At 41.3% G+C, this 24,014-nt stretch overlaps 1 protein-coding gene across 2 annotated transcripts in view; it reads left to right on the top strand.

Annotated features, from left to right (window-relative positions):
* LOC141106160 (cGMP-dependent protein kinase 2-like) overlaps positions 1-24,014 on the top strand; it is a 397,387-nt gene that overhangs the window by 182,758 nt on the left and 190,615 nt on the right. For both annotated transcript variants that reach the window (XM_073596694.1, XM_073596693.1), the window contains exons 9-10: positions 14,685-14,753; positions 19,432-19,533. In XM_073596694.1, coding sequence (XP_073452795.1) covers positions 14,685-14,753; positions 19,432-19,533 — 171 coding nt within the window. The remainder of the gene's footprint in view (positions 1-14,684; positions 14,754-19,431; positions 19,534-24,014) is intronic.

Genomic DNA, 24,014 nt, shown 5'->3' with positions numbered 1-24,014 from the left:
TATATATATATATATATATATATATATATATCCAGTGATATCTGGTTGTGAATCTCCTGTTGTGGGAGATAAGTTTGACTCAAACATCGGGTGTTCGCCTGTTCGCAGAACAGCAAACATTATGGGACATTTGCTGGAAATTTGAGCGCTGTGGAATGCCCCATAATGCACTAATGCACTGCAAGATCGTAGTGCATTGCTGTATGATGATTGGCCAAAGAATGCACCTGGCCTGCATGCTTTGGCCAATCACAGCACACTCTGCTGAGAGAGCCATAATTGGCCAAAGGCAGGGTGCCTTTGGTCAATCATGGCTCATGGCTCAGACCACGCCCCCCACACTATATAAGGCTGCTTACATGGCAGCTGTGTGTAGTGTTGTCAGAGAGATAGCTTGAGTTAGATTAAGCAGGCAGGTTACTCAGTATTCAGTTAGTGGCACTGTATTTGATATATATATATATATATATATATATATATATATATATATATATATATATATATATATATACTCTGCATTTAGCATAGACTATATATTCAGTGTTTACTCGATATTCAGTCAGTGCAGGCAGTGTATTAATATATATATATATATATATATATATATATATATATATATATATATATAGATAGATACAGTGGCTTGCGAAAGTATTTGGCCCCCTTGAACTTTTCAACCTTTTGCCACATTTCAGGCTTCAAACATAAAGATATAAAATTTAAATTTTTTGTGAAGAATCACCAACAAGTGGGACACAATTGTGAAGTGGAACGAAATCTATTGGATATTTTAAACTTTTTTAGCAATTAAAAAACTGAAAAGTGGTGCGTGCAAAATTATTCGGCCCCTTTACTTTCAGTGCAGAAAACTCACTCCAGAAGTTCAGCGAGGATCTCTGAATGATCCAATGTTGTCCTAAATGACTGATGGTGATAAATAGAATCCACCTGTGTGTAATCAAGTCTCTGTATAAATGCACCTGCTCTGTGATAGTCTCAGGGTTCTGTTGAAAGCGCAGAGAGCATCATGAAGACCAAGGAACACACCAGGCAGGTCCGTAATACTGTTGTGGAGAAGTTTAAAGCCGGATTTGGATACAAAAAGATTTCCCAAGCTTTAAACATCCCAAGGAGCACTGTGCAAGTGATCATTTTGAAATGGAAGGAGTATCAGACCACTGCAAATCTACCAAGACCTGGCTGTCCCTCTAAACTTTCAGCTCAGACAAGGAGAAGACTGATCAGAGATGCAGCCAAGAGGCCCATGATCACTCTGGATGAACTGCAGAGAACTACAGCTGAGGTGGGAGAGTCTGTCCATAGGACAACAATCAGTCGTACACTGCACAAATCTGGCCTTTATGGAAGAGTGGCAAGAAGAAAGCCATTTCTCAAAGATATCCATAAAAAGTCTCGTCTAAAGTTTGCCACAAGCCACCTGGGAGACACACCAAACATGTGGAAGAAGGTGCTCTGGTCCGATGAAACCAAAATCGAACTTTTTGGCCACAATGCAAAACGATATGTTTGGCGTAAAAGCAACACAGCTCATCACACTCAACACACCATCCCCACTGTCAAACATGGTGGTGGCAGCATCATGGTTTGGGCCTGCTTTTCTTCAGCAGGGACAGGGAAGATGGTTAAAATTGAGGGGAAGATGGATGCAGCCAAATACAGGACCATTCTGGATGAAAACCTGTTGGAGTCTGCAAAAGACCTGAAACTGGGACGGAGATTTATCTTCCAACAAGACAATGATCCCAAACATACAGCAAAATCTACAAAGGAATGGTTCACAAATAAACGTATCCAGGTGTTAGAATGGCCAAGTCAAAGTCCAGACCTGAATCCAATCGAGAATCTGTGGAAAGAGCTGAAAACTGCTGTTCACAAACGCTCTCCATCCAACCTCACTGAGCTCGAGCTGTTTGGCAAGGAAGAATGGGCAAGAATTTCAGTCTCTCGATGTGCAAAACTGATAGAGACATACCCCAAGCGACTTGCAGCTGTAATCGCAGCAAAAGGTGGCTCTACAAAGTATTAACGCAAGGGGGCCGAATAATTACATACAGTGCAGGTCGTGTACACAGTATCTAATACAGTGTGTACAGTATCTACTACACTTCTGGTAGTGTACACAGTATACAATACAGTGGAGCCGTTGTACAGTTTCTAATACAGTGCAGGCGGTGTACACAGTATCTAATACAGTGTGTATAGTTTCTACTACTTTTCTGGTGGTGTACACAGTATCTAATACAGCGTGTTCAGTTTCTAATACAGTGCAGGCGGTGTACACGGTATCTAATACAGTGTGTACAGTTTCTACTACTTTTCTGGTTGTGTACACAGTATCCAATACAGTGTGTACAGTTTCTAATACACTTCAGGCTGTGTACACAGTATCTAATACAGTGTGTACAGTTTCTACTACACTACTGGTGGTGTACACAGTACACAGTACAGTGCAGCCGTAGTACAGTTTCTAATACAATGCAAGTGGTGTACACAGTATCTATTACAGTGTGTACAGTTTCTACTACACTTCTGTTGGTGTACACAGTATACAATACAGTGGAGCCATTGTACAGTTTCTAATAGAGTGCAGGCACTGTACACAGTATCTAATACAGTGTGTACAGTTTATACTACTTTTCTGGTGGTGTACACAGTATCTAATACAGTGTGTACCGTTTATACTACTTTTCTGGTGGTGTACACAGTATCTAATACAGTGTGTACAGTTTTGAATACACTTCAGGTGGTGTGCACAGTATCTAATACAGTGTGTACAGATTCTACTACACTTCTGGTGGTGTACACAGTACACAATATTGTGCTGCTGAAGTACACTTTCTAATACAGTGCACATGATGTTCACAGTATACAATACAGTGGAGCCATTGTACAGTTTCTAATAGAGTGCAGGCGCTGTACACAGTATCTAATACTGAATTTGATTTTGTGAGTATTTTTTCCCAAGCGCAGAGTTTGGGAAAAAAGTTTTCGCATATACGCACTATAGTGCATCAACCCCACAAAATGTTAATACAGTGGATGGTTCAGCATTATGCTTATTGTGCCTATAGGGTCAATTCCAGTAAAACTGTTTTATACATTTTTGTTTAGATTGGGGATAGAGTTGCAGTACCTATCATTTGTAGGTGTTTACTGCTGTCTGTGTCCTCAGTGTATAGATTCCCCACTACCTGTTTTAGGAGCAATGATCAAAAAAACAGGAATTAATGTTAAATACCAACAAAAACATTTTTGTAGGATATAGAAAGTTTTGAAACTCTTTTTTACCTGTGGCTTCCTGTCCTAGAAAATCCCCTTTTCTTTTTGATGCCAAAGGAATAGAAAGTGAGGGACAATCATACAGACTGCAATAAAAACATGATAGAAGCCTCATTTTTCCCAGTCTGCTCAGCTGGTTAGTAAAAATGGGTACAGTGAGCAACATATGATACTGCAACTCTTCCCCTGCAGTGACAGCTGCTGATAGTTCTGGTCAATATTACTGTAGGTTGATGTTTTCTGCCATGAGCACAGATTTTCTTTTTTAAACATAATTATCATGTATATACCGGTAATTATTATGTATTATTCTGGGCAAGGGAAGAAAGACATGTAATGTTTAGTAGTTTTGGTTATGGATATGTTTTTAATATGGCCAGAACTAAAAAATGAAAAAGAAAAAAAAAACTTTTAGGCTGGAGCATAAGAAATTTTGCAATATGAGTATTTTATATTTAAATATCCAGTAGGTGGCACACTAAGCTTTATTACACATGTTTTAGATTCACTCTATGCTGCGTTTAATAAAAAGCTTATTACCTGAAGCTAATAAACTCCAATGAATGAGCTAGTGCAGTGATACTTCCACCTCTCTCCCCCTCCCTTCATACTGCTTCATGCAAGTTTTCAATCAGAAACTGAGTTTCTAAACGGAAAATACTTCTGCTGGAGCCCTAAGATTGCATTGACATGGGTGCAGTCTTAATTATAATACAAAGGCTGTATGTATGTGTGTATATGCATATAAAACATATGAAACAAGTTAAACATTGTACAGTATAAACTTGAAAAAGACAAATCCTCAAAACATTCCTTTTAAATCTATGTTGTGTTCTAAGGGGGATGCTAGCAACTGTTGCCGGATTGCTGAAGATTTTCCGCATTCAGTTAGCATATAAGACAACACGTTTACATCCCACACATTTACTGTCATTTATAAATACCAGAACAATGTGGTTATGCACTGTATTTCTTAATGCACCAATACTTCTAGTTATCTGTACTGTACATAATTAGGTACACACCCACTTCCTTCTCTTCCTGACAACCATAGTGCACAAAGTACATTCACACATAAGTTATGAAACTTTTTTCTTTAAACTCCTTAGTTATTGCATTTTACCATACAAAGATAAAAAGCGCAAGTAAAGTAGGGAAAGATCAGAAATGGAAGCGGTAAATGATAAAACAGTGATAAAAATTATTTTTGATATGATATGATACTTGGAAAATATGGGTTATGTTTGTGGAATAAAAAAAAAAAACACTGTAAGTACTTGTAAAAATTACAGTCTGGAGCTTGGTAGACGTGTGCATGGCGGAAAATTTTGTTTAGTTTTCATTTGTAAATTACATTATTTATGTTCTGTAGAGTATAGATATTCGTTATAACAAATCGATTAATTTTATTGTTTAATTGTTTAATTTTCAGATAATTCGTTGATTATGTATATACATTTGCGATAACGAATCGTAATTCTGAAAGTCATTTGTTTATAGAATCCATTAACACACACACACACAATGACAATGCTGTTAGAATATCAGAATTTATGAATGGATTGGGTCTCTGAGAATAATGGACTTGGATACATTTAAATATTTATATTTGTGTTTGGATATGGAAAAGTGAAATATATAGACTTTTATATATTTTTAGGATATATTTTGTTTGAAGCTTCAAATGCATTTCTTAGGAGAGCCCACATATGGCAGTAATTAAGAGTGAGCTGACCTTTCACCTTCCCCATCACATGAGGAGAAAGGTCTTCTTCTTTAGATGCTAGGGGTTTCAAAGTTTTAGTTAAAGCTCATAATTTCTTTATATTATTATTATTTCTTGATTGGGATATTATTAAGAACGTTGCGTTTTAAATGAATAATCTGTATACTAAGAAATATGTAGTATTTGATTTAGATGTTAAAAAGAAACTTATATTTTATATGTTTAAATTTACACATAGCAGTTTTGCTCAACATCCTGTGTTAGACTTAGTGACCCCCACCCTTGTCAGAAAGGTGGGAGGGAAATTGTTCATTGAAAGCCTGGGAATTTCTATAGGACTACAAGTGAAAAACAAACTTTTAAGCCAGCCTTTATTGGAAAAAGGTGGGTGTTGGATTTTAGGAGTAGAAAGCTTGTAACAGGAGGGGAGACAGTCAGATTCTGCAGCTCACACTCCACGAGGACAGCCACACATACACACATCACAAGACATTGCTGCTACTTTTACACAAAGGCACATCTGATTTAATCTTCATCTTAAGAAAATAATACATTATTAATGATACTTTGACATTGTTTTTGTAATATTTTGCTATTTTCATTATTAAATCAATTTTTGAGTTTTTACACGAGAACTGAGCGTTTTTTATTACAACTTTCCTCATCAATATGAATTATTGAATATCGTTATTATTACAGTAATATCTCGATTTATTTCAAATGCCTCTTCTGCTGCTTCACAAAACTCGTCTCCTCTGGTCAAATGCAATACAACACCCTTCTCAGGAATGCACTTTGCCAGTGGTTGTGCTGTGTCCAGGGCTGGACTGGGAAAAAAATTTTGCCCCGGACATCATCCAGATCGGCCCACTTTAATTTTGCGAATGCGCACAAAAACAGTATATAAACTATACGCAATTGCTCAAAAAAAATAAGTAAAAACATTCTACTATTGGGCATAGGACAGGACATTAATGCAGCCTCACCAGTGCCCATTAATGCTGCCTGATCAGTGCCCATCAGTGCAGCCACACCAGTGCCCATTAATGTAGCCTGATCAGTGCCCACCAGCGCCGCCACACCAGTGCCCATCAGCTCAGCCACACCAGTGCCCATTATTGCAGCCACACCAGTGCCAATTAATGCAGCCTGATCAGTGCTGATCAGCACAGCCACACCAGTGGCCATTAATGCAGCATGATCAGTGCCCATCAGTGCAGCCACACCAGTGCCCATTAATGCAGCCACACCAGTACCCAATAATGTAGCATCACCAGTGCCCATTAATGCAGCTTGATCAGTGCCCATCAGCGCAGCCACACCAGTTCCCATTAATGCAGCCACACCAGTGCCCATTAATAAAGCCACACCAGTGCTCATCAGTGCAGTCACACCCGTGCCCATTGATCCATCCTCACCAGTGTCCATTAATGCAGCCTCATCAGTGCCCATCAGCGCAGCCACACCATTGCCCATCAGCGCAGCCACACCAGTGCCCATTAAAGTGGAAGTAAAGCCCAGTCTTGCCACACAGAGTTAATCCATCTCTGAGCAATCCTCTTTTATTGTTCAGTGAGAAAAATCTTGACAAACTGAGAAAAACTTTGTCAAATCCTCCCCCTTGCTGTAAGTGACAGGTGATTTACATATCTCGTGCACTAGCCTAAGACATGCATTATTTTTTAATTCCCTCCCACTCCTTTCTTCAGCAGCTCTGCAAGGATTGGCTGTTCCACACCTCAGCATGATTTGGCATGCTGAAGTCATGTGGTTACTTTCCCGTCTTTTCACTGGATGTTAGAGATCATAGCAGAAGTTCAGCAGAAGTTCAGTGTTAGAAATACACAGGAGAAAAATGCATGTTGACAAGGGGAGTGTAGAGGTGGGCGGGGAGTCTACTGACATAACGACTCCACCCACCGAGCCCCAGACAACAGACCCACCCACAGAATATGCAGTTTTTCGGGTCTCATAACAGACAGAGGGGAGACATTTGACAGGTAAAGATACATGCAGGAGGCATGTATATCCTTATAGATAACCCCTATGGCAGTAGTTTAGAAAGGATGACATTGGGTTTACATCCACTTTAATGCAGCCACACCAGTGGCCATTAATGCAGCCTGATCAGTGCCCATCAGCACAGCCTCATAAGTGCCCATCAATGTTAGTCCCCCCAGTGGTCCTCTCCCTTCCTTCTGCACACCACAGAGCCGGGTAACTAGGGCTGGAGGAAACTGGGGGGGGGACAAGGTGAGTGGATTGGGGACTCCCAAATCCTGTCCACCAATCAGGTAATCTCCCGACTCCCGCTGTGCAGCTGCTCTTGGCCCCCTGTGTTCAGTGGGGGCCTCGGGACAGAGAGCAGACTATTTCATCACTTCCAGAATTGGGCAGATTAATCTGCAACAGTGCTCCCAGCCAACTCCAGTGAACTGATATAGCACAGGCTGGCCTTCAACTGTGTAGTGCACTGCTGCGGATTAATCCACCCAAAGTCGAAAGTGATGAAATAGTCTGCTTTCTTTTTTTCTAAACAGCTGCACAGCGAGAGATTAGCTTCTTGGTAGACAGGGTTTGGGAGTCCCTGTCCGCTCTACCTCCCGTAGTCCTGATGACCAGTACATGCCTGGCTGTGTCACTGCTGCTGGTACCAGGAGGAACCTGATATTTAGAGCTTGAATCCATTAGTACACACACACACACACACAATATCTCTTCTGCTGCTTCTCAACACTCATCTCCTCTGCTCAAATACAACACCCCTCTCACTCAGTTCATAGGAATACACTTTGCCGGTATTATTAATCCAACCTCCAGCACAAAATGAATCAGCTGATTGAGCTGTAAGATTTACTCAGAATCAACCTGCTGTTTCATTAGATCTTTAAGGAATTAACGAATCATGCCAAATTAATTAGTTATTTTCGTTAATTCCTTTCGTATTATTTGAAATTTGTTACTTTTTTCTTCAGATATTCAGATGCATCCAAATGTCCGAAAGATGCACAATTCAGCCAAATTTTGATTCGTTAGGAAATTAATCAAACATGTCCAGAGCTTGGTCTTGATCTCATTTATTGAACTGGCATGAGCACCAAGGCACAGTCTTTGTCAAATAGTCTACCTAAATGATGGTTCCTCCCCCGAAACTTGACTGCTGAAAAGCATAGACCTATTTATGGCCAACTAATAAATCAGTACCTTACACTCCCAATAAGACAGGGAAGTTGATTAAGTTGGAAATAGGGCAAGGCCACAGCTTTATTAAACATTCCAAAGGTAACAACTTTCCAAATGCACCAAACAACAATGCCAGTCACAGTTATACTGTGAGCACCCATAAAACATAAACTCACATAGTCTAAGAGGCCTGTCCTTACCATCAGTACCAGACAGGCATTAGAGTGACCCCATAATTTAACTTGAGGGCATAGCATATAAAAGCAACATTAATTGCTGGCAAGGAAAAAAAACGGCCAATAAAGCTGTGACAAACATCACAATGGGCCTCAGGTTGGTAAACTCTTGTGACAACTGAATCTCCTTAAATCAGTGGAAGGTGCTCAAGCGTAGCCTTTTTTCTAAAGTTCAGGCTTCACCCAGTTACCTCAGATCTTTGTAGCCAATCCTAAGGGAGGCACCTAACCTCCCAGTGTTAGATTGACGCTCACAGTGATGTCATGCTTCCAGTAGTCAAGGCTCCCTTTCCCTAAAGAGAGGTTTAAGGGGCTTTCACTCTACGAGGCGTGTCTAAAAAGTTTGGCGAATGGCATCAGAACAAACAAACAAAAAAGAAAATACAAACAAATTACCTTTATTGGCCTTCAAAATAATCGCCATGCTTCACAATATACTTTTGGCAACGTTCATAAAGCTTCTGGAAACTGTCAGCAAAGGCCTCTTTAGAAAAAGATTGCAGAACCGCTGTCACACATTCTTGGATTGCCGCCATGTCTGCAAAACGTGTGCCTTTCATGACGCTCTTCAGGCGTGGAAACAGAAAGAAGTCCACAGGCGCAAGATCGGGGCAGTAAACGCTATTCCATCAATTGGCGCTTGGATTCTGGATTGAAATGGTAGCACCCAATCTCATCCCCTGTGATGAAGGTTTGCAGAAAGGATGGATCATGGTCACACATGGTAATGAAATCTCCAGAGATTTCCATCCGTTTTGCTTTCTGTTCATCTGTCAGCTTGTGCGGCACAAATCAGGAACAGATCTTCCGCTTACCCAAATCTTTGCGGACGATGGTGTGCACCATGTCCTTGCTAATGCCCAATTCCTCCTCCATCAATCATAGAGACAGTCCCCGATCTCGCACCAGCATTTGTCACACTCGCTCGATCATGTCTGGGGTTCTGCTTGTCTTTTTGTAGCTGCTGACATTTATATGGGTGGACCTCCACTTTAAATGTTGTGTTTTACCTGGCAGGCTAGTGTGAACGTAGATTAAAATAAATTGTACTGCACTTCACTTACAATATTCTACGATCAATTAAATATGTTCTAAAAATCAAAAAGTAAAATTACAATAATCTCACTCATATAAAACAAAAACAAAAATGTGCATGTGATGTTATAAAAACATCAATTAAAGTCCATTAAACACATCTTCTTTGTGATGCTCATTAAACAATACATGGATGGAGATAAAGGAGAGATAATGTTGAGATTATGTTACATAGTTACATAGTATGTGAGGTTGAAAAAAGACACAAGTCCATCAAGTCCAACCTATGTGTGTGATTATGTGTCAGTATTACATTATATATCCCTGTATGTTGCGGACATTCAGGTGCTTATCTAATAGTTTCTTGAAGCTATCGATGCTCCCTGCTGAGACCGCCGCCTGTGGAAAGGAATTCCACATCTTTGCTGCTCTTACAGTAAAGAACCCTCTATGTAGTTTAAGGTTAAACCTCTTTTCTTCTAATTTTAATGAGTGGCCGCGAGTCTTGTTAAACTCTCTTCTGCAAAAAAGTTTTAATTCTATTGTAGGGTCACCAGTACGGTATTTGTATATTGAAATCATATCCCCTCTCAAGCGTCTCTTCTCCAGAGAGAATAAGTTCAATGCTTGCAACCTTTCCTCATAACTAAGATCCTGCAGACCCTTTATTAGCTTTGTTGCCCTTCTTTGTACTCACTCCATTTCCAGTACATCCTTCCTGAGGACTGGTGCCCAGAACTGGACAGCATACTCCAGGTGCGGCCAAACCAGAGTCTTGTAGATTGGGAGAATTATCGTTTTATCTGTGGAGTTGATCCCCTTTTCAATGCATGCCAATATTCTGTTTGCTTTGTTAGCAGCAGCTTGGCATTGCATGCCATTGCTGAGCCTATTATCTACTAGGACCCCCAGGTCCTTTTCCATGCTAGATTCCCCCAGAGGTTCTCCCCCCAGTGTATAGATTGCATTCATATTTTTGCCACCCAAGTGCATTATTTTACATTTTTCTACATTGAACCTCATTTGCCATGTAGTTGCCCACCCCATTAATTTGTTCAGATCTTTTTGCAAGGTTTCCACCTCCTGCGGAGAAGTTATTGCCCTGCTTAGCTTAGTATCGTCTGCAAATACAGAGATTGAACTGTTTATCCCATCCTCCAGGTCGTTTATGAACAAATTAAATAGGATTGGTCCCAGCACAGAACCCTGGGGAACCCCACTACCCACCCCTGACCTTTCCGAGTACTCCCCATTTATCACCGCCCTCTGAACTCGCCCTTGTAGCCAGTTTTCAATCCATGTACTCACCCTATGGTCCATGCCAACGGACCTTATTTTGTACAGTAAACGTTTATGGGGAACTGTGTCAAATGCTTTTGCAAAATCCAGATACACCACGTCTACGGGCCTTCCTTTATCTAGATGGCAACTCACCTCCTCATAGAAGGTTAGTAGATTGGTTTGGCAAGAACGATTCTTCATGAATCCATGCTGATTACTGCAAATGATACCGTTCTTATTACTAAAATCTTGTATATAGTCCCTTATCATCCCCTCCAAGAGTTTACATACTATTGATGTTAGGCTAACTGGTTTGTAATTCCCAGGGATGTATTTTGGGCCCTTTTTAAATATTGGTGCTACATTGGCTTTTCTCCAATCAGCTGCTACCATTCCAGTCAATAGACTGTCTGTAAAAATTAGGAACAACGGTCTGGCAATCGCTTGACTGAGTTCCCTAAGTATCCTCGGATGCAAGCCGATGATTTATTCAGGTCCAGGTGATTTATTAATGTTAAGATTCTCAAATCTAATTTTAATTCTGTCCTCTGTTAACCATGGAGGTGCTTCCTGTGTTGTGTCATGAGGATAAACACTGCAGTTTTGGTTACTGAAGCCCCCCAATTCACTCGTGAAGACTGAGGAGAAGAATAAATTCAATACCTTCGCCATCTCCCCATCCTTTGTAAAAAGATGTCCTTCCTTATTCTTTATGGGGCCAATATGGTCCGTCCTCCCTTTTTTACTGTTTACATACTTAAAGAATTTCTTAGGATTTTTTTTGCTCTCCTCCGCTATGTGTCTTTTATGTTCTATCTTAGCCATCTTAATTGCACCCTTACATTTCTTGTTGCATTCTTTATAAAGTCTGAATGCTGATGATGATCCCTCAACCTTGTATTTTTTGAAGGCGTTCTGCTTTGCTTTTATATACATTTTTACATTGGAGTTAAGCCATCCAGGGCTTTTGTTCGCTCTTTTAAATGTATTACCCAATGGGATACATTGGCTAATGCCCTTATTTAATATGCTCTTAAAGCAAACCCATCTCTCCTCCGTATTCTTTGTTCCTAATATTTTATCCCAATTTATGCCTTTTAGCAAGGTTTGTAGTTTAGGGAAGTTGGCTCTTTTGAAATTCAGTGTCTTTGTATTCCCTTTATGTTTCCTATTTGTGTGATTTATACTGAAACTAATTGACCTGTGATCGCTGTTACCTAAATTGCCCCGTATTTCCACATCCGTGATCAGGTCTGTATTGTTGGTGATCAGTAGATCCAGTAATGTTTTATTTCTAGTTCTAGTTCTACCATCTGACCCATAAAATTGTCCTGCAAGACATTAAGGAACTGGCGAGCCTTAAATGAATGCGCGGTTCCCTCCACCCAGTCTATGTCTGTATAATTAAAATCCCCCATTATGATAACACTTCCCATCCTTGCTGCTAATCCCAATTGTGATAGGAGATATGTCTCCACTTCCTCCCTCAGGTTAGGGGGCCTATAGCATACTCCCAGTATTATTTTCCCCTTAGCTTCATCCCTTTGGAGCTCTACCCATAAGGATTCCACCTCCTCCCTAGCTCCCTCAGTGATGTCATCTCTCACATTCACTTGTACAGTATTCTCGATATATAGGCATACTCCTCCCCTTTTTTACCCTCTCTATCCTTGCGGTAAAGGGTATACCCTTGAATGCTTGCCAGCCAATCATGAGAGCTGTTGAACCAGGTCCTAACTTTTTGGCCATCTTCATTCCCAGCAGATCTGCACCCTCCTCATTTAGGTTCAGTCCGTCCCTTCTATAGTATCGACTGAGAAGTTGGCCCAGTCCTCCAGGAACCCAAACCCCTCCTTACTACACCAGATCTTCAGCCACTTGTTTACTTCCCTAATCTCCCTCTGCCTTTCTGGTGTGGCTCGATGTACCGGTAGTATTCCTGAGAATACTACCTTGGAGGTCCTTTTCCTCAATTTAGCTCCTAAGTCCCTAAAATCATTCTTTAGGACACTCCATCTGCCTCTGACTTTGTCATTGGTGCCAACGTGCACCATGACAGATGGGTCTTCCCCAGCCCCTCCCAGTAATCTGTCCACAAGATCCGTGATGTGCCGGACCCGAGCGCCCGGTAGACAACATGCTGTTCAGCGCTTCAGGTCTTGGTTACAGATTACCCTCTCTGTCCTTCTAAGAATTGAGTCCCCTACCACCAGAATCTGTCTTTCCTTTTCCTTCGCTGCCCCCCCACTCTCACTGGCGGAGTTCTTCCCCCAGCAGCTAGGAGAGTCCCTCAGCTCCAGCAGTGCTGGTCCCTGACTGGTTTCACCAATGTCACTCAATGGAGCGTACTTATTGGGATGCTCCAGCCCTGGATCGGCATCCCTGGCACTTCCCCCTCTACCCTTCCTGACTGTCACCCATCTACTCTTTGCTAGTGCCTGCACCTCTTTGTCTCCACCCGCCTCTGTGCTGGCCCCTGCCGGCACCTGCCGTGCACGTTCCTGGCTCCTCTTAGTATGGAGGGACTTCTCAGTGCTGACAGTTGCTTCCCCAGATTCAGAACCTGGGCTTCCAGGGAAACAATGTGCTTACATTTTGCACAGCAGTATTCGCCCTAGATTGAATGATCAAGAAACGCATACCTGCAGCAAGATGTACAAAGAGTCATCTCTCCACACTCCACATGTTCACTCCACCAAAAACAACATCATCCCACCTTTATCTCCATCCATATATAGTATGATTATTATCACAAACAAGATATGTCTAATTGCAGTGGCGGCCCCTCCCTCTCTCCACGCCACCCCCCTCTATGCAATGGATAGATTCATTTAAGGACACCAGGCGCATGAATTATAGTTTTTTTTAAGCACCTGATTAGAGCCAGAGGCTCTAATAAGCTTCAAAAAAGGGTGGGCTCAGGTCGCAGAGAATGTGTTTTGATCCCACCCAGGTGTGTTACAACAGTGAATGAATATTCGCTGTTGAAACACTGATCCTCAATCCGGCCAATCAGAAGTGGGTGTGAGACCTGTTTTCCGATTGGCCGAAAAGAGAAGACTCCTGATTGGCCGCCAAGGGGGAGGGAGGAAACGGAAGCTGCCACCATTGCTGTGATGACCCGCTGAGAGAAGGAGAATAGGAAGCCGCCGCCACATGCGGTATTGAATCCCATTGAAGTCAATGCGGAACGAATTATTTTCGTTTCCATTGACTTCAATGGGAAAACTCGCTTTGATATGCGAGTACATTGGATTACGAGCATATTCCTGGAACAGATTATGCTCGTAATCCGAGGTTCCACTGTAGTTTATTTTATATCTATTTGAATTATATATATTTTTTGTAATAAATTTGAGACCTGCCTCCAGTGAAAACAATGGTAACTAAATATAAAAAACAAATACTGGAGTCCACTCTCCTGGATGTAAAGAACTGATTAAAGCATGAGAAGTAGAAGAAGATTTTTTATGCATTATTAATAACAAAAAGCAGAAAACATAGTGGCTTCTCAGCATGTGCCAAATATATTTTCTAAACTAGTTATGGAAACCTGTGGCTGACGAGAATCTGCAAGTCTCGGCATGCATTACCAGACAGGTTGTCAGAGCATGCTGTGACCTGTAGTTAACAGCTGGAGAGTCTCTGTAGTCTGTAAATTATTCCTATGTACAACCTTTGTAGTGTTGAGCTGTGCAATTGCAGATGCGTTTTATAAGAGTTAATAACTCAAGGATGTGAAATCGAAGGCATGCAAATTGTTATGCAATTAGAGTTTTATTAACAGCATTTGTGCTGCTAGCAATTGAAATTCTCTCCACTGCGTTACTCTCATATGATCAATAATAGGATGATTGAAGGACATGAAACATAGCTAATGAAATGTCCATTGCCTGATTTCTCTCTCTTCTCTTCTCTTCAAGTGAAGATGTCCGCTCCGCCAACATCATAGCCGATGAGGATGACACACAGTGCCTTGTCATTGACAGAGAGTGAGTATTTTACCATTTGTTAATGCCAAAAGTAATCTGACACAGGTCATTATAACACTGAACAAACTGAGCTCAAAATACCTGCACAAAGCAAAGTGTTGCATGTGAAATAGCTGTTGGGAGGTATACAGTATTTTCTTATTCTGTGTAAGGCCCCTTTCACACGTGAGCAACTTGTCCTGCGACTTGGGACTGCAGAGTCGCATGACAAGTCGTTCCCCATGATTTCCAATGATAATCATTCAATCACTTCAAAGTAGTCCCTGTACTACTTTGGTCCGACTTTCATGTGAGTTGAGGTCCATAGACCTCAATTTTACACAGGCATTCCCTGAAACTGCATCAAAATTACGGCCGAAAAATCGCGTCAAAATCCTAATGGATTACCATTTTTTCAATTGCTTTAGCGCTAAAAATAGCGACTGAAAAGTGCCTCTCGTGCCTCCCCAGCGTGAAAGCCCGAGTGCCTTCACCACTTTGTGTAGACGGTTGAACCAAAAAAAATATAAAAAACCATGGATGGCCAACTTAAGTCACCTACCTGCCCCCAGGCTATAAATAGACAGTAAGGGGCCTTTTCACATGGGTGGACTGATTGGGTCCTCCTGTCAGTTTTTCAGGCGGACCCAATCAGGCCCTCCAGTCTTCTCTATGGAGCGGCAGGTGCCTACGAACAGTTGACCGGACATACCAAAATCCAATTAGATCCTGTCCCCATCTGTCAGGTGGTTTGGATGGCAGTCAGGTGTAAAGGGACAGATGGCCCATTTACATCTGACCGCCCATTGAGGAGAGTGGGCTGTGTCTGTTGTCGCTCTGCATAAGAGGAGCGGACATGGACCAGCTATCTGCCTGCTTAGCGGAGATCAGCGGACAGACTTCCGGCTGAGCAGGTAGACTCCTATGGAGCCTGCCCTGTGTGTATGGGACCTAAAGGAACAGCAGCAGTTTAATCTTCTGCTCTCTCTTCTTGTTAGCAAGTTCATAGTCACCATAGGTTATTGCAGCATATCGGATTAGCTGCTAGTGCTGCCCCTCCATCTCATGCTCTGTTCAGGGTTAACAGGGGTCATCTCATTATTTTATAATGATTATATAACTGCATTAATTGCATTCATTGCCCTGAGTAAAGGGGAGGAAGACCAGAGAGTGTCACCTATCTCCCCTACCTAGAAGGAACTTGGAAGTAATGGAAGAGCAAGTAAAACACCAGATGTCTAATGGACCCCTGCTGTCTCATTAACGATAACCTGTCACAACTAAATCATATTATATAGGGGACATTTGGTCCCCTATGTGATAAAAAATAAAGTTTAGGGAAAAAAAACAAAAGTGTAAAAAACAAAGTAACACACAAACACCTAAGCCTCCCTTAAACATTTTGAGCCACCCCCACATACATACACATACAAATGTAAACACAGGAGCCTACACATGTTACACATTGCTATATCACACAAGCCAGAGCGAGGCAATAATTATCAGGCCATTACTCCCAGTTAACTCTAAACATATGACTTGTAGGGGCTTTTAAAGTGTCGACTATGGGAAATTTAGGGTAACAAAGTTTATCACCATTTCACAATAGTACACAATGTTAAGTCTTGACATGTTGGGTACCTATTTTTTCAGCACAACCTCATTTTGTATATAATACCAAAGTGTTGGTTAATATTGTAGTACACCCCCTAAGGAGCCGCAAGTATACTGGGATCCCCCACCCTGCACAGCCAGGCACACATAATTTCAACAGAGAGTAAGAGAATAGTCCGTGACTTTGTTTTTTGTTATTTATTGAAGGGTAATAACTTGGATAGAAATTGGAGATTATGAGATGACCATTTGACTTCAGAACAACTTTAGGGTCAACTCTTCCTATATACAGTCTTATATACAGTCTACTGCTTGCAGAAACCCAGCTGACACACTGTAAAGATCTGACAAATCACTCAGTCAGATTAGAGCAATAGCCTGTTATATAGGCAGGAACCCGAGGCCCCTTGGATGTACAGCAAAAGTTCAGTGCCCAGCTTACATTCCTCCTGTGGCTACTGATCCCAGCACCACCTCTTCACGCACTGCCAACCCACCTGGCCATGGCTGCCCCTTTCAATAGCCTTCCAGGCTAATGTCTCTCCACAGTTTTCCAGGCTGACACTCTCTCCACAGTCTTCCAGACTGACACTCACCAGCCCACCTGGCTGACTCTCAGGAGATCTTCCAGATGTGCGGACCTGCTCCTGCTATCCTCTCTTTGCTCCCATGCCTCCAGGAAGGTTTTCCTCCGTGTGTTTTAGGGGGAATCTTCCAGCACCCGAGCTCCAGGCCCAAAGCCACCCCCCCTGCAGACTAGGGGGCACTCTCAAGGGCCACCGACAGCCCTCTCAGCACTACATCTCCATCTTCCACCTGCCTGCCCCTGCTGGCATGACTCATTTATTTATTTATTTATTTCAGGTACTTATATAGCGCCGTCAATTTACGCAGCGCTTTACATATATATATATTATACATTCACATCAGTCCCTATACCCTCAAGGAGCTTACAATCTAAGGTCCCTAACTCACATTCATACCTATACTAGGGCCAATTTAGACAGGATCCAATTAACCTACCAGCATGTCTTTGGAGTGTGGGAGGAAACCGGAGTACCCGGAGGAAACCCACGCAGACACAGGGAGAACATGCAAACTCCAGGCAGGTAGTGTCGTGGTCGGGATTTGAACCAGCGACCCTTCTTACTGCTAGGCGAGAGTGCTATCCACTGCACCACTGTGCCGCCCCTCATGTCTATTTATGAGGTGGCATGCCCCTTTCCAGCCCTTTTTTGCTGAGGATTGGTTGAGGTCCTCATAAATATGCTTGAGGTTGAGGTCCACCAGTTTCAACTAACTACATCTCGAACATTCTCCAATGTTCAAGAAAACAGGGGGAGGCACCAGAAGAGCTGTCAGATGAGTCATCCAGCCCCTGAGTCACTAAACCCTGACCCAGATTCACCATCCAGGCCTGGCTCTCAGTCAAGCCAAATTTTCCTACACTAACAACTACTTCTAGCACACACTAGAGCAGGAAACTGGTGGCCCTACAACTGTTGCGGAACTACAAGCCCCATGCCGGTGGGAGCCATGCTTGTAACTTTCAGCCTTGCAATGCCTCATGGGATTTGTAGTTTTGCAACAGGTGGAGGGCCACCAGTTTGACACCTGTGCACTAGAGGATGCTACAATATATTGTGTATTTATGCCATAAAATTAATTTTATTGTATTTTTAACTGAAATTCTGTGTTTAATAAACTGTTGATCTAATTGTGTGACCTAAAAATGTTGGAACCAATTTGTTCTAAATCCACCCAACACAGTATCAGAGCTTTTTTTTTCTCCAATTGGAAGATTTTCTGTGGAACAATTAGATGAAAAGTGTGTATGTTGTGGAACGGTAAAGTTTATTCTGGTTGTAGGATAACCTGTAAAGTTTTAAATGTTCTTTTCATATAAGAGGGTAAAAATACTTTCTGGTGTCTGTTAGAAATTATTTTTTGTCACAAAATGCCAAAATGATACAGAGATTTAAGCAGTTAAAGTTTTATGTAAATCTTTACTTTTTCTCCATATTTAAAAGGCCCCTGTTGGTCCTTGGATGTGATGGGTAGCTTCACTGACCAATAGGGAGGCTCAGAAGTTGCAAGAGCATGTAATTTGTAGGAAAAGTCAAGATTTGCTTATAAACTTAACTGCCTATATCTCTGAATCTGCTGATTGCTTTGACATTTTACTGAGAAAAACCTTGTGTGACAGTGCGAGGCCCTGCCACAGTGAAACACAGTAGAAAACAACACAGGATTTTCAAAGTTGCAGTTTGAGAAGCTCCCAGGTGTTTGTGAAAGGAGAAAGCTTGTGTTTAAGCTTTCTGAGGGTTCTGTAATCGCTTGTCGGGGCCTGGAGTTTGAAGACTCCATAGTAACTTAATCGGGATGGAACCTTCAATCCCGTAATTGGGTTTTGCTGGAAACCTGCAGACTGTGTGAATACACAGGTGTGTAGGGTCCTTTTAGGCCAAACCTGAGGATAGCTCAGGGCTCCCGTTTTGGAGACAGGGCTCCAGCCAGGGGTCTGGTGTATTCAGCCAGGAGACAGGCAGTATCAGCCAGGGGTCAGGTATGACCCAGCACAACAGTCAGGTGGGCTCCTATCAAGAGATCAGAGTGTGGACCTGTGCAGCAGGGAGCTATGAGTCAGAGATCCAAGGCAGCAGTGAGAGAGATGTAGAGCCTGGTTTCTGAGAGATGGGGAGTCTGAAGGAAGAAGTCTATACAGCCAAGTTAGTTTTTTGTGTTTGCTGGAGAGTAAAAGGTGACCGAAGAGAGTAGCAGAGCTGCTGGCCAGGGAACCAGGTGGCTCAGCCTTTTTTACATTTGTTTGCTTTGTGAAGTTGAAACCACTACAAGGACAATTATTTTTTATGGAACTTCAACTTAATTTTCAATAAAAGAGGGCTGCCACTCCCTTAATTTGGAGTTCGGACTGGCACATCTCACTAAAAACGTATTTACCATGTTGAGTCTAATCACCCCATATCACACTCTGCATATGTATTTCTTTATTATATGCCCAGATTTGTGATAGGCTAATTTAAATGCATTCATTTTTACCTACTTTCATTTTTTTCATGACCAGCACATTTAATCAGATGGTCGGAACTTACCAGGAGCTACAGACATATTTGCGGGAGTATGTGTTTCAGTTGGCACTTAATGACCACGACCGAAGAAATGCCAGGTACCATATAATATGACAATCACAATTAGAAATAATAAATAGCCATTTCTACCGGAAATGTTTTTTAAAACTAATTGAAGCTTTTACTGTATTGCAGTCAGGCTGCATAAATAAAAATAGATGTGGGTGTCTTTTTTACACTGTATTTTTATTGAACTAGTGTGTTGCAGCTTGGGTTAAAATGCCGGCAGCATGCTGAAGATCCGGAACACTGCTAATCACAGGATGGAGCGGTCTGAGTCTCCAGTGGTTCAACAACCCTTTGCTCATTACGCCAATCAACAACACTCATGCTCTATGAGCAGCAGTCCAAATCTCCAGCATGCTACCCGCAGAGGGCATTTTAACCCTAGCTGGGGCATACTAATTCATAAAAAAAAGTCAAAAAAGGTGCCCACATCTATTAATGTTTATGCAGCCTGACCACATTACATTTACAAAATGGAAATTTAATTGGGCTTTAAAGCCCACACCACAAATTGGGTGTTATTTAGTTCTATATTTTAATGTATTGTAATGTATTAGAATATTTGATATGCAACATTTGGCTTATTAATTTTTACCGGTTGTTCAGTTTTGTTTTTATTAATCTCATGTGTGAACTCTAGTAAAAAGAATGAAGGATAATTCCTTTCCTGTTTTCTACAAATCATTTTCATGCATACTTGGGAGTGCTCACAAGAGAACATTTTTATTACATGAAACATTCATGTTAAAGCAAAAATAAAGTGTCTTTTTTAATGCAAACACTTTGAAATTGCATGTTCAATAATATAGCATGCATGAGCACATTTGGAAATCTGTTACCTTTTGCTTTATTCATATTTAATTATCAATATTCCATCTTGCACAATGTGTTCCATCCCTTCCCCACCTCCCCATTAGTGGGTGGTGAGGAAGACTTTGCTGCCATCTGAGGGAAATTATTTAATCCTTACCTCGCAGGAAGTACACAGGAAGTAGTCATGTGATAGCCAGGGTTGCCCCACCCCTAAGACTTTTTTTTACTGACTAAACATGACGTTACTGGCAGAGCTCATATTTTGCTGACAGCCTGAAATATGAGCAAACCTTTAATAGAAATTAAAGCAATCAACATTTAAAGTATAAACATTAACAACACCCATAATCAGTAATCTTCCAGGCTTTACAGGTAAAGTCAATACAGTGTTAACAAATGTGAACATAATTAGGATTATGAAAGACCTGAGGCACCATGTGACACAATGGAGAAAAAAGTTATGGTCTGATGCGCTCAATGCTGTGAGTGGCTTTAAGTGTGATGATTAAACAGACCCTGAGCCTATTCACTGTAAATGCTAAACATTCCTTCTACCCACAAAATACTCCTAATTTCCGTACCACACGTGAAAGGAGGCACACATTTCCAGCACAGTCTCCTGTCCTTACAACAACCCAGGAGGCAAGGACCTTTATTCACAGCAACCTCAAATATTTATATCCATCCCTAGAATGCACCACTGGCAATAAACCTCCCAGTGGTGGGCCTAGAGTTGCCACCTCATCCCTTTAAACCCGAACACATATTAATTACTCAGGTTCTGTGGCTAATATAACGCAGATAAGGCACCAAGTGAGTTTAATTACCACCTTAATCAGCCTCAGAACCTGTGTAATTAATATGTGTTCGATTTTAAAGGGGTGAGGTGGCAACCCTATGTAGGCCTGAAGACATAAATATTCCTAACTCAGTAATATTGTTTCTTATTACACTATCTGCTTAGAAACAACAGTGAAAAATACCCTGAGCGTAAGGAAAACCTAACAAAAACAGAACTATAACAATTCATAGCCTAGAAGCAGCACCAAATATTAAGCTAAGGACACTCCTGCTTAGGGCAGTGTTCCTTCACTTACTTTGACTTTAAAATCGCCACTATCATGACAGAAGTAAGCCCGTAAAGCCATGTAAAAGAAGCCCGGGTTGTAAATCAAGTAGCATCTATACTGATCTTCTTGCCTAGAGTGCATTTAAATGAAAGGTACCATACCATTTTTTAAATTAATATTAGTGGTGTGTAGCTCACTATTAATAGCCATAAAGATTTTTTTACCTACTGGTACAGCTGTTAAGTTGATTATGTTATTGAAATATACACTTTATTACCAAAAGTATTGGGGAACCTTCATTTACACATTTACACACACATTACTTTTAACTTTAATGGCATTCCAGTCCTAGTCTGTAGGATTCAATATTGAGTTGGCCCACCCTTTGCAGCTATAACAGCTTCAACTCTTCTGGGAAGGGAATGTTTGACCATTCTTCCAGAAGCTCATTTGTTAGGTCAGGCATTGATGTGGACAAGAAGGCCTGGCTTGCAGTCTCTGCTCTAATTCATCCCAAAGGTGTTTTATTGGGTTGAGGTCAGGGCTGTGCAGGCCAGTCAAGTTCCTCCACTCCAAACTCACTCATCCATATCTTTATGAACCTTGCTTTGTGCACTAGTCCAAATCATTTGGCGGAGGGGGATTATGGTGTGGGGTTGTTTTTCAGGGGTTAGGCTTGGCCCCTTAGTTCCAGTGAAGGGAACTCTTAAGGCATCAGCATACCAAGACATGTTGGACAATTTCATGCTCCCAACTTTGTGGGAACAGTTTGGGGATGACCCCTTCCTGTTTCAACATTTCAACATGACTGCGCACCAGTGCCCAAAGCAAGGTCTATGAAGACATGGATGAGCGAGTTTGGGTTGGAGGAACTTGACTGGCCTGCACAGAGTCCTGACCTCAACCCGATAGAACACCTTTGGGATGAATTAGAGCAGAGACTGTGAGCCAGGCCTTCTCGTCTACATCAGTGCCTGACCTCACAAATGCGCTTTTGGAAGAATGATCAAACATTCCCATAGGCACATTCCTAAACATTGTGGACAGCCTTCCTAGAAGAGTTGAAGCTGTTATAGCTGCAAAGGATCGGCCAACTCAATATTGAACCCTACGGACTAAGACTGGGATGCCATTAAAGTTTATATTTGTGTAAAGGCAGGTGGCCCAATACTTTTGGTAATATAGTGTATGTAAACCCTAAGGAACTACTATACTGTGTTGATCATGTCAGAAATTCAGAGCTGTCCTGTGCACACCTCCTGTGTTATCTCAAGGAGCCTAATTAGCCTAGTTCTTATCTTGAGTGGGTAAGAGCAGTTTAGCAAAATACAACTGCGAAGTGCTGACACTACACAGTCCACAAAAATGCTGAGTGTTGTCAGCCCGTAACACAGTCCGTTTCTAAAAGATCAATATGTATTTTTCTCTATTTGCAAGCTTTTTAAAGAGATACAACTTGGGGAAAGGTGCATGTATTGCAGAGATCTACTATTTTTATATTCAGCTGTGCACTGATGGACACATTTATGAATTACATATTTGTTTACTATGTTGTATTAGCTATAATATATAAACTACAGATGAGGTTTGTAGAGTTCAACTTTTACAGCAAATGTTTTATAACTTGGTAAACCTCTATGATTCCTATAAAAGGAGATAGTTTAGAAATCACAGTGTATGCAGTATCTTTCCAAACGACCATCAAAATGGTTGTAACGATTTCAATGGAATCCCATTTTCTGCCATGCAGATGATTATATTTCACAAACCATATTCGGGACTGATGTAAATCAACAAGCTGGCTTTTCAATCGTCGCCAACTGATTTTCATTCCCATTGCAGCCCATAAATGCTCCATGTTATTAAACGTGTCTATGAACAGCATTAAACATTCATTGCTCAACACCCTGCGTCCAGTAGCATGGCAACAAACTCCATCTCCTTTCCTCTTTAATGCATTAATAAGTGCTCTTTTCAGGCCAGGCAGATTGTATTAAATTGCCTCACAAGTGAATTGTTTATTAACAGACATTGGGCTTCTCATTAAATCTCATCAGAGATATCATTGAAGTGCAAGCTCATTCAGGAAGGGAACTTTGCATCATAAAAAGAAAACATTAACTGAATAAAACTAAATACTGAGCAGTCTTAAACCAGACATTGGCTTAGATCTCTTTAAAGCGGGAAATATTAAATCCCGTTAAAGATATTTAAATATTATGCTGTCCTTTAATCTGAGCAAAGTATGGCCCAATTAGGAAGAAACAAGCTATTTTGGTGTGATTCACAAGTTTACCTACCTTTATATTACATATTATACTCATTTTGTACTATGTAAACATCATTTCATGCAATTCTTTTTATTTTATCTTAACCAAATGAAAATGCTATTCATGGTAAAAGTAAAAATGTTTCCGGGCAATAAAACCTATCCCGAAAGAAATATGGAGGATGCCATTTCTATCTTCTCCTGAAAATGTGAAGTGCCAGGTTTTCATGTTGACTCTATTGCTTCAGTATTTTGAGCCACAAGTTTGCAGAAAGACTTCTGATTTAAAGCGGAACTAAACCCTTTCTATCCTTTGCAGCCAAGGAAGTTGCCTTCTTAGCCTCTGTTTGATTTGTGGTTG

This window comes from Aquarana catesbeiana, linkage group LG08 (assembly GCF_042186555.1).
Source record: "Aquarana catesbeiana isolate 2022-GZ linkage group LG08, ASM4218655v1, whole genome shotgun sequence".
Taxonomy (NCBI): domain Eukaryota; kingdom Metazoa; phylum Chordata; class Amphibia; order Anura; family Ranidae; genus Aquarana; species Aquarana catesbeiana.
The sequence above is the reverse complement of the archived record's forward strand: the minus strand, read 5'-3'. Positions and strand labels throughout refer to the sequence as shown.